The sequence below is a fragment of the Ovis canadensis genome, chromosome 7 (genome assembly GCF_042477335.2).
Source record: "Ovis canadensis isolate MfBH-ARS-UI-01 breed Bighorn chromosome 7, ARS-UI_OviCan_v2, whole genome shotgun sequence".
NCBI lineage: Eukaryota > Metazoa > Chordata > Mammalia > Artiodactyla > Bovidae > Ovis > Ovis canadensis.
In genome coordinates, this window is record NC_091251.1 from 99,239,372 (window position 1) to 99,253,689 (window position 14,318).

General features: G+C 41.1%; 2 protein-coding genes across 5 annotated transcripts in view; one reads left to right on the forward strand and one right to left on the reverse strand.

Moving 5' to 3' along the window:
- ALKBH1 (alkB homolog 1, histone H2A dioxygenase) overlaps nucleotides 1–8,459 on the reverse strand; it is a 23,066-nt gene extending 14,607 nt beyond the window's left edge. For 2 of the 4 annotated variants that reach the window (XM_070292480.1, XM_069597190.1), the window contains exons 1-3: nucleotides 8,218–8,419; nucleotides 7,122–7,230; nucleotides 3,444–3,573 (exon numbers count right to left, since the gene is read on the reverse strand). In XM_070292480.1, the coding sequence (XP_070148581.1) occupies nucleotides 3,444–3,573; nucleotides 7,122–7,230; nucleotides 8,218–8,400 (422 nt within the window). In that variant the 5' untranslated portion in view covers nucleotides 8,401–8,419. Of the gene's footprint in view, nucleotides 1–3,443; nucleotides 3,607–7,121; nucleotides 7,231–8,217 lie in introns of all 4 variants that reach the window. The other 2 variants (XM_069597189.1, XM_069597191.1) reach the window with 2 other exon arrangements.
- Nucleotides 7,073–14,317, forward strand: SLIRP (SRA stem-loop interacting RNA binding protein). The gene is made up of 4 exons (XM_069597192.1): nucleotides 7,073–8,604; nucleotides 10,474–10,532; nucleotides 13,318–13,425; nucleotides 14,204–14,317. The coding sequence occupies exons 1-4, from the start codon at nucleotides 8,508–8,510 to the stop codon at nucleotides 14,273–14,275; spliced, it is 336 nt and encodes a 111-aa protein (XP_069453293.1). The 5' UTR covers nucleotides 7,073–8,507; the 3' UTR covers nucleotides 14,276–14,317.
- Nucleotide 14,318: the final 1 nt, after the last annotated feature.

The window sequence follows — 14,318 nt, forward strand, 5'->3', positions numbered from 1 at the left end:
CCAGGAGAAATATCAATAACTTCAGATATGCAGATGACACCACCCTTATGGCAGAAAGTGAAGAGGAACTAAAAAGCCTCTTGATGAAAGTAGAGAGTGAAAAAGTTGGCTTAAAGCTCAACATTCAGAAAACGAAGATCATGGCATCTGGTCCCATCACTTCATGGGAAATAGATGGGGAAACAGTGTCAGACTTTATTTTCTGGGGCTCCAAAATCACTGCAGATGGTGACTGCAGCCATGAAATTAAAAGACGCTTACTCCTTGGAAGAAAAGTTATGATCAACCTAGACAGCATATTCAAAAGAGAGACATTACTTTACGAACAAAGGTCCGTCTAGTCAAGGCTATGGTTTTTCCAGTGGTCACATATGGATGTGAGAGTTGGACTGTGAAGAAGGCTGAGTGCCGAAGAATTGATGCTTTTGAACTGTGGTGTTGGAGAAGACTCTTGAGAGTCCCTTGGACTGCAAGGAGATCCAACCAGTCCATTCGGAAGATCAGCCCTGGGATTTCTTTGGAAGGAATGATGCTAAAGCTGAAACTCCAGTACTTTGGCCACCTCATGCGAAGAGTTGACTCATTGGAAAAAGACTCTGATGCTGGGAGGGACTGGGGGCAGGAGAAGGGGACGACAGAGGATGAGATGGCTGGATGGCATCACTGACTCGATGGACAGGAGTCTGAGTGAACTCCGGGAGTTGGTGATGGACAGGGAGGTCTGGTGTGCTGTGATTCATGGGGTTGCAAAGAGTTGGACACGACTGAGTGACTGAACTGAACTGAATTTTGTGAACACGTCTATTTTTGGTTATATGTTCCAAATATTTCATTTTCTACTTAAAAGTTTCTTCTGCCCCGACCACAGAAACCCAGAAAGTTAAAATTGAAAGGATTCTTAGAGGTCCTCTAATTCAGTGGTTCTTACTGTGAATGTAATGGTAGATAATCAAAATCTCTAGGGAAATCTTTATGAACCACAGACCCTCTCCCTTTCTGACACGCTCTGGGAAAGTGGGAGAAGCAGCATGTACTGTCTAGGTGACTTTCACCATGATTCCGCCACCCTGAATGGCTTATCCAGTCCAATCCCTCTGTTTCCCAGATGAGGAAACTGAAACATCTACCCTATAGGGACAGAAGGAAAAGTAGGCCCTAACTGATTTTCACGGCTGGAAGCAATGTCTGAGCATATCAATTTCTCCCAACCCTTGACAACAGAAGGTATAACCATCACATTTTGTATTTTTTCTAATTTATTAGACAAAAAAAAAATTATCTCACCATTGTTTACAGGATGATTTATTACAGAGGTTCATCTGAGCTATCTTGGAAGATGACAACCGGCATTTCAAGAGAATCATTTGTTAGAAACAAAACAAAGCAAAAAAATCAATTTTTTGAAAACAGAGGCTGGTTTAGTAAACAAACTCTAAGCTCTCTAATTTCACTCAGCCAGGATCTTCCCTTGCTGCTGCTGCTGCTGCTGCTGCTGCTAAGTCGCTTCAGTTGTGTCCGACTCTGTGTGACCCCACAGACGGCAGCCCATCAGGCTCTGCCATCCCTGGGATTCTCCAGGCAAGAACACTGGAGTGGGTTGCCATTTCCTTCTCCAATGCATGAAAGTGAAAGTGAAGTCGCTCAGTCGTGTCCAACTCTTTGCGACCCCATGGCCTGCAGCCTTCCAGGCTCCTCCGTCCATGGGATTTTCCAGGCAAGAGTGCTGGAGTGGGGTGCCATTGCCTTCTCCTTACTTGCTCTCAATTCTACAGAAGATATATTTAATAACAGGATTTTCCTCACTGCTTTTGCTTGTAACATAACCTACAGACCAAGAGGATTTTTCAAGGAAAACCAATGCACTTTATTGTTATTTTCCTTTCAGCTTAAGAAAATCATCTATTTCCCTGTTAGATTAACATGACATAGTTTCTGAAAACTGTATCATTAAACAATTAATATGACATAGTTTCTGAAAATTAAGTCCAAATAACACACACAAAACTGATACAAAGATTTTAACAGGCTGTTCTAAGGAATTCTCACATATTATCTTGTTTAATCCTAACACTATTACATGAGGAAAATACTACTACTACGAGGCATAGAAAGGTTAAACTGCTAAAAGTCAACAAAGCCAGTAACTGGCAGAGCCAGGATTGGAACCCAGGCAATCAGACTCTCGAACCAATGCTTTACGTCACTATCCTTGGCCCTAACCAACCTTTCTAGTGTCATCTCTTGTCAATCCTATTCAGGACTTCTGAGAAGCATCTTCCATCATTCACCTTCAATCTAGCCACTTACTTAACCATACTCATTATCTTACAAACTCTTACACCTCTTTCCTGCCCGGAAGAATTACTTCTTCCTCTGACTCCCCACAGCATTTTCATAAACACCCATTCTAACACTTTCTGTACTTTCTGAATTGTATTTAACTACATGTGCACAGATCTCTGTCCATGACTAACCTACAACTCCTTGAAGGCAGGAACTGTGTCTTTTCTGTCTTGAATCTCTAACACTTCAGCACAGAATCTGACACAGCAGAAACTCAACAAACATTTGTTGAATAAACACATAAATGTATAACTTCTGTGCTCCTGTAACACGGAACAAGTTACTCTGCCTTTGTTAAGACTGGTTTCTCTACCTAACTGTTTCTGAAGATCCATTTCAAATGGATAGAGAAAAAAAAGAGGATAATGGGCCCAATTAAAAAATCATTTTTCCTTCTTTGACAGCTCTTTCTGCCTGGAAGAATTATTTCTTCCTCTGATTCCCCACAGCATTCTAATAAACATCCATTCTAACACTTTCTGAGCTCTATTATCTTATTCCTGTTGATACTGAGTTCCTGCCATAGACTACGCACTCCTGAGTGCCGAGACAGTGTCTTGTTTGTCTTTGTACTGAGTATCTCCAACGCTTAGCATCATGTCTGGCACACAATTGACCCTCAAAAAATATCTGTAGAATAAATAAAAGCTGAAACAACATTAAGGTACAAAGACTAGTTTTCATGAAGAACAGCTGGCCACCGTTAGACAGATAGTAATACTGACTTCATCCAGGAGAGCAGAAGAGCTTTTAGTGTTATTCTCTTCAGGATACTCTAAGGCTTCAAAGGAACTCTCTTCAAGCAGAAAAAAGGGTGAAGCTGAATAAAAATGGATTATCTAATGATTAACGAGGATGAACTCATTATCTAAGCTATGATAAGCTAATCTTTAAAATGGATCTCAATTTACTATAACTGTCAAAGCATCTGTCCAAATGTTCCTGGGGTAAAGAATATAACTGTGCTGTATTTGAGTGGACATTAGAGAAAAAAAAAAAGCAGCTCAGTTACTTTCATTCAACTACTAGAGTAGTTCCTTTAAAGACCTGTGATGACCTGAGCTGAATACTAATGGTTTACTGTGACTGGTATGACTTACCTTAGAAACTCCTTGCTCTGCTCCCACAAATCCTGGGTCTCTTCTTCAGTCATATGCTTGTCCAGGTTACATACATTAGGTTTCCGGGAATATAACTTAAGGCATTGTTTTACCCAGTGCCACTGGTAACCTGGGAGGAAGGGGTTTGAGATAAAAATAAATCCTATACAGAGATGAACAAGAGAAAAAGAAGAGGAGGAAATTTTCCATCAGTTAATCAGATCATTTATTTTTGCTGACATCCTTATATCCCCTACTTTATTATTTACTCCACACCTCCTTTTGCTAATGCTTCCACACATAAACGTAAGTTTTCATTCCTGCACTCCAGTTTTAGAGGAAGGTGCGTTTCTTCAAGTTAACAAAAAGCTGCTGTGATGATGGTCACCAGATATCTATCACTATGCAATTATCTCTGGCTTTTTGGGTTATTCTCAAGAGAAACAAGTACTACACAATTATTGTGTTACCCCGAAGCAAACTCCAGAATTAAAACTGCCAAGTCAGCCTTCAAATTTCACCGAGTACTGTTCACAGAGGTGGAGGCTGCTTCCTGTAGCTACTCTAACATCTCAGTGCTGCCTTTTTGCCTTTTCTAATATCTGGCTATTATTTTTTTAATATTAAATTATCTCAGTTAAAACAACTGTTGTGATTTCTGCTTCTTTTGAACTTTGACTACTGTAACAGGGAAGAAAGACAGTATGGACATCTGTCCAATATGCAAATACCTAGCCATCTCTCCTCTGTAAAAGAGGAGTAACAATGCAACTGGAATCATATGCATAGTTAACGATTCACTCATCAACATTTAACAAACATACACTGTATGGACTTTCTTAAGAATTAGAGACAGATGAAAAACTCTGTCCTAAGAAGCACTTGGATAGAGGAGGAGAGATAGTTATACAGATAATGCCTTTTAGAAGTCTGACTATGGAAGGAAACAAAGGCTGAGAAGGAGCCGTTGAAGAATAAGGGGAGAGACTGGAAAGACCTAAGCATGCTCACAGATGATGAGCAAGAGCCAGCAGAAAGGAACTGGCTGAACATAGGAGAGGGAAAAGGAACACAGGGAGGTCTCGAAAGCTGGAAGGGTTTTTGTAAAAGGCAGGATCAGAAGGTGAAGAGAGTGGTTTTGAACAGAAGGGACTCCTCTTCCTCTAAAATTCAGGACAGGAATGAACACTCACTTAGAAGTGTGGAGGTCACTTTTGCATTTCACATATAAGTCAAATTCTCCAAATAATTTAAGAAAGATAGAACTGTTGATATTTTTTGGGGAAAAAAAGATATGAAAAAATTTTCCAATAAATGACTGTTATCACCACTACTTTACAAAATAAGAATATTATAATACTCCCAAAGATATCACATTAAATGAAGAATACTTCCGGTCTAATTCAGGTTTGAACAGTGACAGGAAATTGAATACTTTTATAGGCAGTTGGTTCCAGACAACTGCTGTCTTCCTTTTATGGAGTTAAAATTTGCCTAATTTTATTTTTTCATGCATTGGTCTTAGATCCTGACACACACAGCAACCCCAAATCAGTTTTCAGTTCTTCTTGATAAACGCCTCTAACTACGTAGCTAACATTTACTGAGCATTAACTATGTGCCAGAAAAGGACCTAACTACTTTACACGGATGCTCACATTGAATCCTATCCTTATAAAGTGGGGACTATCTTTAGACACATTTTACATATGAAGAAACTGAGGCCAAGAGAGATTAAGAAACTTGCTTAAGATCACACAGTACGAAGCGGTGGAGCCAGGACATGAACCCACAGTCTGGTGTCAGACCCTAATCCCCAGTATGCACTGCTCTCCACCCGTTTCTATGCAGGATGATGTTTGCTGTTATCATGGTCCCCTCAAGTCGACCCTACCCAAGGCTCAGTCTCTGGTCTTCAGACCCATCACCTTCCTGCTCGCTTCTGTAAGGACAGCTTGTGGTTTACTCAGGTTCCTTTAGAATATGCAGCATCCTGAAGTAAACATGATCCTTCAGATCAAGTCAGAGTAAGGTGAGACTCGTTTCCCATGTTTTGGACATCGTACTTCTATTAAATGCAGCTTATATGATGGCGGGAAAGACAGAATAAAGTCTTTAAGGACATAATGAGGTACCAACTCAAATGATGTGGCTTAAGTGTGAAATCCTAGAAAACTTCAAATACCAAGTAGAGGCATACCTCACAGATACTTTGACTTTTAAACCACTGCAATAAAGCGAGTTATTGCAAGTCACAAGATTTTTTGTTTCCCAGTGCAAATAAAATTTACACTATACTGTATTCTATTTATGCAATAGCATTGTGTCTAAAAACCAAAGAACACACTTTAACTAAAAATTTATTTGAATTATATAAAACAATGCTGAAAAACACTAACCATCATCTGAGCCTTTAGTGAGCTGTAACCTTTTTGCTGGTGGAGGGGTCTGAAATATTATGAGAATCACCAAAATGTGACAGAAACACAAAGCGGGCAAATGCTGTTGGAAAAATGGTGCCAAAAGACTTGCTTAATCCGGGGTTGCCACAAAACGTCAGTTTGTAAAAATGTAAAACTATCCGCGAAGCACAATAAAATGGGGTATGCCTATATTCCAACATGCACAGCAGAAAACCAAACTGGGGCTGGTAACTTTCAGTCTGAGCAATCCGCTAAACATGGCCATGAACACAGGAGAGAGGCCTGAAAGGTAAGCCCCTCCAGGAATAAAAGCAGCAGAAAACACTCCTGGTGACAAATGCTCGTTTATCCAGATGCGAGACAAGCAATGCTTTCGTATGTAAAAGCCTCCACTCAGCTGTTTCCTTTGTGACTTCAGACACAAAAGTGCATGTGCCCTTTTATGGAAGAGTGAAAGTTGTTACCTCTTCCAACGATAGCGACATATACCCTTCAGTGGTCATAACGTATTAATAGCTGTAACACAGACCTGGCTCTTGGAACAACAAAAACTAAATTTTTAAAGGAATTTCTCTTGCTTTTGACCTGCATTTGAAATCATCAGTGCAATGTTAACTTTATGTCTTCGAGGTACAGAATGGAGATATAAGATCATCTGGCCAAATAAGACATTATATATTTTCTAAATGGTTCATGATAATTAGTCAACAATGGCCCCATGAGCCTAGGAAAAAAGTTAATAACGTTACCTACTTTTCATTATTATCTTAATTTCTCTACCTGACATCACTGAAATTCAAAAATCTAGATTATTTTGCCTTATAGGACTTTTGATTTCATTAACTGTAGTTTTCTATTCAAAAATTCAGTCTTGATAATAGCAACAGCTTTTAAGTTGTTACATCATTTGTGAATGTAGGGATTTTGTGACTGGAGTGAACACGATGAGTTACTCTATCAATTCAAAGTGCTCCTTCTGTCCAGAGCTGTGGCAGGGAGCCCAGAGTCACTGTTCTCATCTTTGATTTGCACCTGGTTTGTCACTTCCTGCACTATAAGGCAGGCATTACTGACTCCTATTCTAGCCTATGGAGATGCCAAATAAATGGACATCTTGGACACGGAAGAATTCAGGAGGGGTTTGGGAGCAGAACATTTGTACATTTAATTTTCTTCTTTGTCTATTTACTCCTTCTCCAAAACTAGACAGATTTTGATTGAGTAATTTTTGCCTTCTGAGCTCAACTGAACTCACCAGGATAGCCTTGGAGTCCGTGGGCTTGCCACTTGCTGACCGGCTGAAGTCCTGCTCTGAGTGCATCATGGTCACTGACTGAGCACAAGTTTAGCTGGGATTTGACCACCTGGCAGGAAGCAAACAGAAGTCAGCAGGCTAAAGCTATTTCACAGGTTAACTGTGAGAATCTCAAACCCCTAAAGGCATTTCTGATGTGGGGCAGTTGGGAGTCCTAAGTTTGGAGTCCTGAGTCAAGCCTGAATCTTCACTGGAAGGAATGATGCTGAAGCTGAAGCTCCAATACTTTGGCCGCCTGATGCCAAGAGCCGACTCAAGGGGGCAGCAGAGGATGAGAGAATTTGAGCAAACTCTAGATGGTGGAGGACAGAGGAGCCTGGCATGCTGCAGACCGTGCGGCTGCAAAGAGTTGGACACGACTTGGCGACTGAACAACAACAAACTTAGTTCCACCATTTACTTGATTTAAGTCTTAGATAAGTTACTTAACATCTTAGATCCTCAGTTTCCTCATCTATGTACTAACAAACTTGAAGTTGTCATGAGGAGCTGACCTACTTTGGCCTTTAACACTATCTTCTCCTACGATACCACACCACTGTGACTTTTTATAAGATTCTGAATTATCAAAGGTGTTTGGTATATAGACTACCTTTGGTTAGGACCAACAATAATGCTTCTGAGGAACTTGAACACGGTGTTTAAACAGGGCTTTGAGGAACACCAGGCTGCAGTGCCCTAATCAGAAAAAAATCTTTCAATAAAACACTAGGAATTTTGTTTACTAAAAGCACCACAGTTGCTCTCTTTTAGATGGAACTTCTAACCGAAGCTCGTAACTTTTTACCTTTGTTAATTACTTATAAATTAAACTTAAGGGACCTATGAAGGTTTCCTGGCATTTAAGAATATCTTAAGAGACTTCCCTAGTGGTCCAGTTGTTAAAGAGTCCGCCTGCCAATGCAGGGGACATAGGTTCAATTGCTGGTCCGGGAAGATTCCACATGTCACGAGGTAACTAAGTCCCTGGGCCACAACTACTGAGCCCATCGAGACCATCGCTTCCGAGCGCTCCGCTCCGCTCCTCTCTCCGTACCTTGAGGGCACCAGGTCCCGTACCGCGGGCTGCGTGGGACACCGAGAAGTCGATGACCCCTTCCAGGTCTGCGGTTCCGGGGCGGCTCTGCCGATAAAAGCGGAAAAGCTTCCGAAACGCGTCCTCCCCAGGCTCCACCGCCAGCGTCGCCACGGAGCCCACTGCCGCCGCCATCTTCCCCATCTCGACGTCAAGCCTCCCCTGACCCGGAAGCTGATTTCCGTGCTCCAGATTAGGCAGGCTCTTCCGGGGTCGCGACCTCGGGTCTCTAGAGGTTCCTCAGCCTAAAGATGGCGGCTTCGGCAGCGAGGGGCGCTATGGCGCTGCGTACAAATATCGGCCGGCCGGTTGCGTTTGTCAGAAAAATTCCCTGGACGGCGGCCTCAGGTGAGTTGGAAATGTAGTAGGGGCAGAATCTTTAGGTCCGAGCAAGCCTGAAAAGCCTTGCTTGCTGCGAAATACTTAAATCCGCGTGGTGGCTGGATTAAGGAGGCTGAGTATGCTCCTGAGCAAGCCAGTGAGTAGAAAGAAATTTGTCAGTAATTAGCCGTTTAAGGGATGCCCCTTGAGCTTTTGGGGCACCCATTCACGGTCTCCAGCCTTTCGGAGTTTAAAGCTTTAATTACTTGGAAACTTGTAAGATTTACGATTTAGAAGGGGTTGTTTTGATTGCAGCGTGGGGACGGATTCAAAGTGACAAGAGGTAGTTTCAGCAGTTTAGTCCAAAGGTGAAGACTTCAGGGTAGTAATAGAAGGAGGGGTCAGGTTCACTTCCGTTAACCGAAGAATAATCGATAGATTTTCGTGATGACTTTAATGGGGAAGAGTACGGAATGGGGGAAAGGGAGGAATGACCTCCAGGTTTTTAATGTTGGTGATTAGAATGTAGGAGAAGCATATAGAAAGAAGATGAGTAGTAAAGTTTAAATGTGTTTAGTTTGAGAAACTTGTGAGTTCTCTGTTAGCTGGACAGGGGACGTTGTGTATAGACTGAGAAATGCACCCGAAGCTATTCTCCTTGAGTTACAATTCCAGCTTGGCCTTTAGGTAGTGTAACCTAGTTCAGTTCAGTTTAGTCGGTCAGTCGTGTCTGACTCTTTGGGACCCCGTGGACTGCAGCACACCAGGCCTCCCACTCCATCGCTAATTTCCTGTCCATCACTAATTCCCGGAGTCTACTCAAACTCATGTCTATTGAGTCAGTGATGCCATCCAACCACTTCGTCCTCTGTCGTCCCTTTCTCTTCCCGCCTTCAGTCTTTCCCAGCATCAGGGTCTTTTCAGATGAATCAGTTCTTCACATCAGGTGGCCAAAGTATTGGAGTTTCAGCTTCAACATCAGTCCTTCCGGTGAATATTCAGGACTGATTTCCTTTAGGATGGATTGGTTGGATCTCCTTGCAGTCCAAGGGACTCTCAAGAGTCTTTTCCAACACCACAGTTCAAAACCTAAGGTGTGTACCTAAGGGAAGGTAATTAGGGGAGAGGGCTCACCACTGTGCCTCAGTTTCATCAGCCATAAAATGGAGTCGATAATACCTTTCTCCTAGGGTTGTTGATTGTATTAAATGAATTTATATGTAAATACAAGTGCTTAGACCTTGTACCAAGTGCTCAATCCAGAGTAAGTACTCAATAAACGATAATTGTTTTCATGACTACAAAAATTGAAGTTCATGGGATAGGCTTAGGCTGGACATAGAGAGTTGGGGAGTGATCAGTACTGACTTCTGTTACCAACACTGCTTTTTGTCAACTGTAGTTTTGAGTTAAGGTTTTTGCATTTGCTCACCAAAATGTAAAAATCCATGGTCATTTGTGCACATGTTCTTGAGATTGAGACTTTATTTGGAAATCTCTAATATAGCTAACAACACACAGTATTGTGATTGTTTAACTGTTTCCTGTGTGATCATCTCACGGGGATTTTAATCCATGCATTTAGCATAGTACCTGGTATGGTGAAGACTCAGTACTTGCTGGGGATGAAGACTAAGTCAACTCAGCAGTTTATCTGTCCATATCTCCCCCACCCCAACACCTCCCCAAATGTAGTACATTACAGCTTTATAATCAATACCATAATGGTTTCCTGGATCTTAAAGCTGCAAGGAAATACAAACTAGCACTTGTTCACAAGGAGTTTGGGGGCTCTAGGACCCCTCTTGGTTTCTATCTTAATCTAGGATGGAGGATAAAACAATAACAACTAAAAAAAACAAACAAACTACTCAATATGTTTTCTTTTCTTAATAGGTGAGCTGAGAGAACACTTTGCACAATTTGGCCATGTACGAAAATGCACTGTTCCTTTTGTGAGTATTACCTTTTTTTAAAAAAGCAATAATGTTTTCCTCTAATTTTTGATTATTCTTTGTCAAAGCATATCAGTTTACATGAATTGGTAATGGAGTGAAGCTGTTCAGTCTTTGTTGATTAAATTATGGGTGATACTGATTTTAAAAAAAACAAGCCTTATCCTAGGTATTCGAGGCATTTATGTTAGTTTTTTTTAAATTGATGCATAAAATTATCATAAATGTAATGGCTCAAAACAACACATACACATGATCTCACAGAGTACAGAGATAGGAGTCCAGGCATAGCTTTGCTAGGTCCTCTGTTCAGGGATTCATGTAAGAGACAGTTCAGGTGTCTGTCCGCCGGAGCGGCAGAATCCAGGTGTCTGTCAGCTGGAGAGGCTCAGCCAGGGTAGGTTGATTTCCCAGCTCCCTCAGGTTTTGGTAGAATTCGTCTTTCAACTGTAGGGCTGGGATATCTGCTTTCTTGCTGGCTTTCAGCTGGAGGCTGGTTTCAGGTCCTCGGAACTACCTGCAGTTGCTTATTACCCGGCTTGTTACCTTGTTACAGCCCTCTCATGGAGGCCCTCTCTCAACATGGCAGCTTGCTTCAAAGTCAGCAAGGGAGTTTCTCTAGTCTGCTAAGACAGTTTTATAATTTGGTCTTCGGAGGGACACCCCATCTTCTTGTTCAAGGGAGCAACATCCTGTCACTTTTGCTGTCTTCTTTTGGTTAGAAGCATGTCATAGGTCCTGCCCACATTCAGGGGGAGAGGACTATACAGAGGGTAACATGGTGGGACACATGGAGGTCTTGGGGCCATTTTGGGATTTTGTCTATTACAGTGTTATAATAAGGACTTTGAGAGAGTAGAGGATAATTTATCATAACACTTAACTGGTGGAGAAAATGCTTACCTTTATCCTCATGGAGTTGAGTGCTTTTTTTGGAGGTGCTGGATTTTCGTTGCTGCACGGGCTTCTCCTCATTGCAGCGGCTTCTCGTTCGGAGCACAGGTTCTACGGCACGCGGGCTTCAGTAGCTGTGGTAGATGGGCTCAGTTGCGGCTCCTGGGCTTCAAAGCACAGGCTCCGTAGTTGTGCACAGGTTCTTGTCCCAGGGCATGTGGGATCTTCCCAGACCAAGGATCGAACCTGCGTCTCCTGCCAACACTGGCAGGTAGAGTCTTTACCATTGAGCCACTAGGGAAGCCCAGGTTGAGTGCTTTTGGTGTGTTTCTGTTTGTAACATTTTCTTTGCTTTCTCCTGAGGGTTTAAAAATCAAGCTATGGGAATTCCCTGGCAGTCTAGTGGTTAGGACTCACAACTGCCAAGGGTGTGGGTTCAATCTCTGGTTGGAGAACTAACATCCTACAAAAATAATTAAGTAAATAAAGTAATAGAGTCCTTTACTTAAAAGAAAAAAATCTTAAAAAAAAAATCACTGTATAAATTTGTTCTTTATCCTGAGCTGTATTTTTCTGTGGACTTTCTTAGATTATTGTGTTTTAGGGTGTGTGACGAGTACACTTACAGTTTACACGTGCTTCACTAAAACTGCTTTTTTCTTCATGGCACTGAAAAGGCTACAGTAAAGTATCAAGAAACTTAAATTGTTAACTATTGGCTTAACGTTACTTGCCTTACAAAAATCTAACAGATTATGTATATCCAGCTATAGTGAAGGTATAGGGAAACTGGTACTAAATTGTTGAGTTTAACTGATACTGTCACTGAAGGGTAATTTGGCAAAATCTGTCAACGTTTAAGATTTGCCTTTGACTCTAGAGAAAGCCTCTGTGCTACCACAAAGACCCAGTGCAGCCAAAATGAAAAGTAAGTAGCAAAAAGGAAAGAGGAGGATTTGCTTTGATCTAAAGGTTCCATTTCTAAAGGTTGATTTTATAGAAATGTGAGGTGAGGGATGTTCAAAACAGCATTGTTTAGTAATATAATTGGAAAGAAGGTAAGTGTTCATCAGTGGGGTTGGTTGAATAGATATTAATTCACTGATACAATGGCATTTTTGTAGCTGATTAAAAGAATGAGGCATGTGTATTACAGACATGAAGATCAGTAAGCTTGAAAAAATAGTTTTACAAAGTGTATGAAATTGGCATTTTTTGAGGAATATTAAAAAATGTTTCTCCAAAAAGTAACATTTTTCTTGGTTGCCTTTTACCTCTTAAAAATATAAATAACAACAACTTAGGACCTGCAGTTAGCAGATTTTAAACAATAGAAGTCTTTGATTCATAGGAAAATTAATGTGTAATATAACAGGAAAATATAGGGAAGCCAGAATCTGATGTATAGGTTGGATGATAAGCACTCTTAACCCAGAAGTGTAAACTAGGTAAGTAAAGGTAATTTTTCCTTTTTCCTCAGGAGCATGTAATGATAATGATGATAGTTGTGATGAGGGTGATTAGTTTCAGGAATTACCATAAATGCACTTAGGTTTGAAGGTTTAATTTCCTAGTTTCTAGAAGTGAGTTAGAAACAGGAAGAGTTCTTCTTTATCAAAATTTCCCTTGACTATTGCTGCTAGTGTGGTTTTTATCTCAAACAACACAGAAAGCACTTTGCTCATGTTTTAGAGAGTGTGTTAAGATTAACAGATTAAGCTTTGGGCAAATAAAGAGTATTTGTATTAAAGCAGGGTTTTTGATACTTTTTAATTAAAATGTCTTGTATTCCATTTCGGCAAATGAAAAAGTTGGTGGTTTGATTTGGAACACCTGGAACCTTTCTCAAGTTCATGATTATTAATTTCTTCCTAAATTTTGAATTTTTAAGGACAAAGAGACTGGCTTTCACAAGGGTATGGGTTGGATTCACTTTTCTTCAGAAGAAGAACTTCACAATGCACTACAACAGGAGAATCATATTATTGATGGAGTAAAGGTAAATATTTTTCTGTACTGTATCATGTGAGTTTTCTGTATACCAGTTAAATAGGTCAGAAGTGTGAAATGAAAGGGATTTTGGACGATTTGTAACTTAATGTTTATTAAAGAATGGTGATGATGGGAGAGTTCCCAGTTCTAAAAGGTCTGGAGACTTAAGTACAAGAAGACACTTTAGTGGTTAGCAAGATAATGGAACAGTGGAAACACCAGGGAGACCTTGGTTGAAATACTGACTTTCCCACTTACTGTGTGACCTTGAGAAGACTCTTTTGAGAGTCCCTTGGACTGCAAGGAGATCCAACCAGTCCATCCTAAAGGAAATCAGTCCTGAATATTCATTGGAAGGACTGATGCTGAAGCTGAAGCTCCAATACTTTGGTCACCTGATGCGAAGAACTGAGTCATTAGAAAAGACCCTGGTGCTGGGAAAGATTGAAGGCAGGAGGAGAGGGGGATGACAGAGGATGAGATGGCTGGATGGCATCACCAACTGGATGGACATGAGTTTGAGCAAGCTTTGGGAGTTGGTGATGGACAGGGAACCCTGGCATGCTGCAGTTACTCTGAGCTTCTTAACTGAACTGAACTGATGTGACCTTGGGCTAGACTGATTTACAAATTTTAATGGGAGTTCAGGGAGCCTTAAGTACAAGGAACAAATAACATCCTTTGGCTCACTGGTGCTGATCCCTCATAGAACAGCAGTTTTCAGTTTTAATGTTTTTGCAGACATTGACTTTCCTTACAGTGCTGAATTTCCCCCCCCCCCCCAGCTCCATGTTCAACCTCAAAAACCCAAAGCTTTGCAAGGAGACCAAACATCTGATGAAGAGAAAGATTTTTGAGACCCTCACTGCCTACTGAATAAAGTAAATAAAAGAGAGGAAG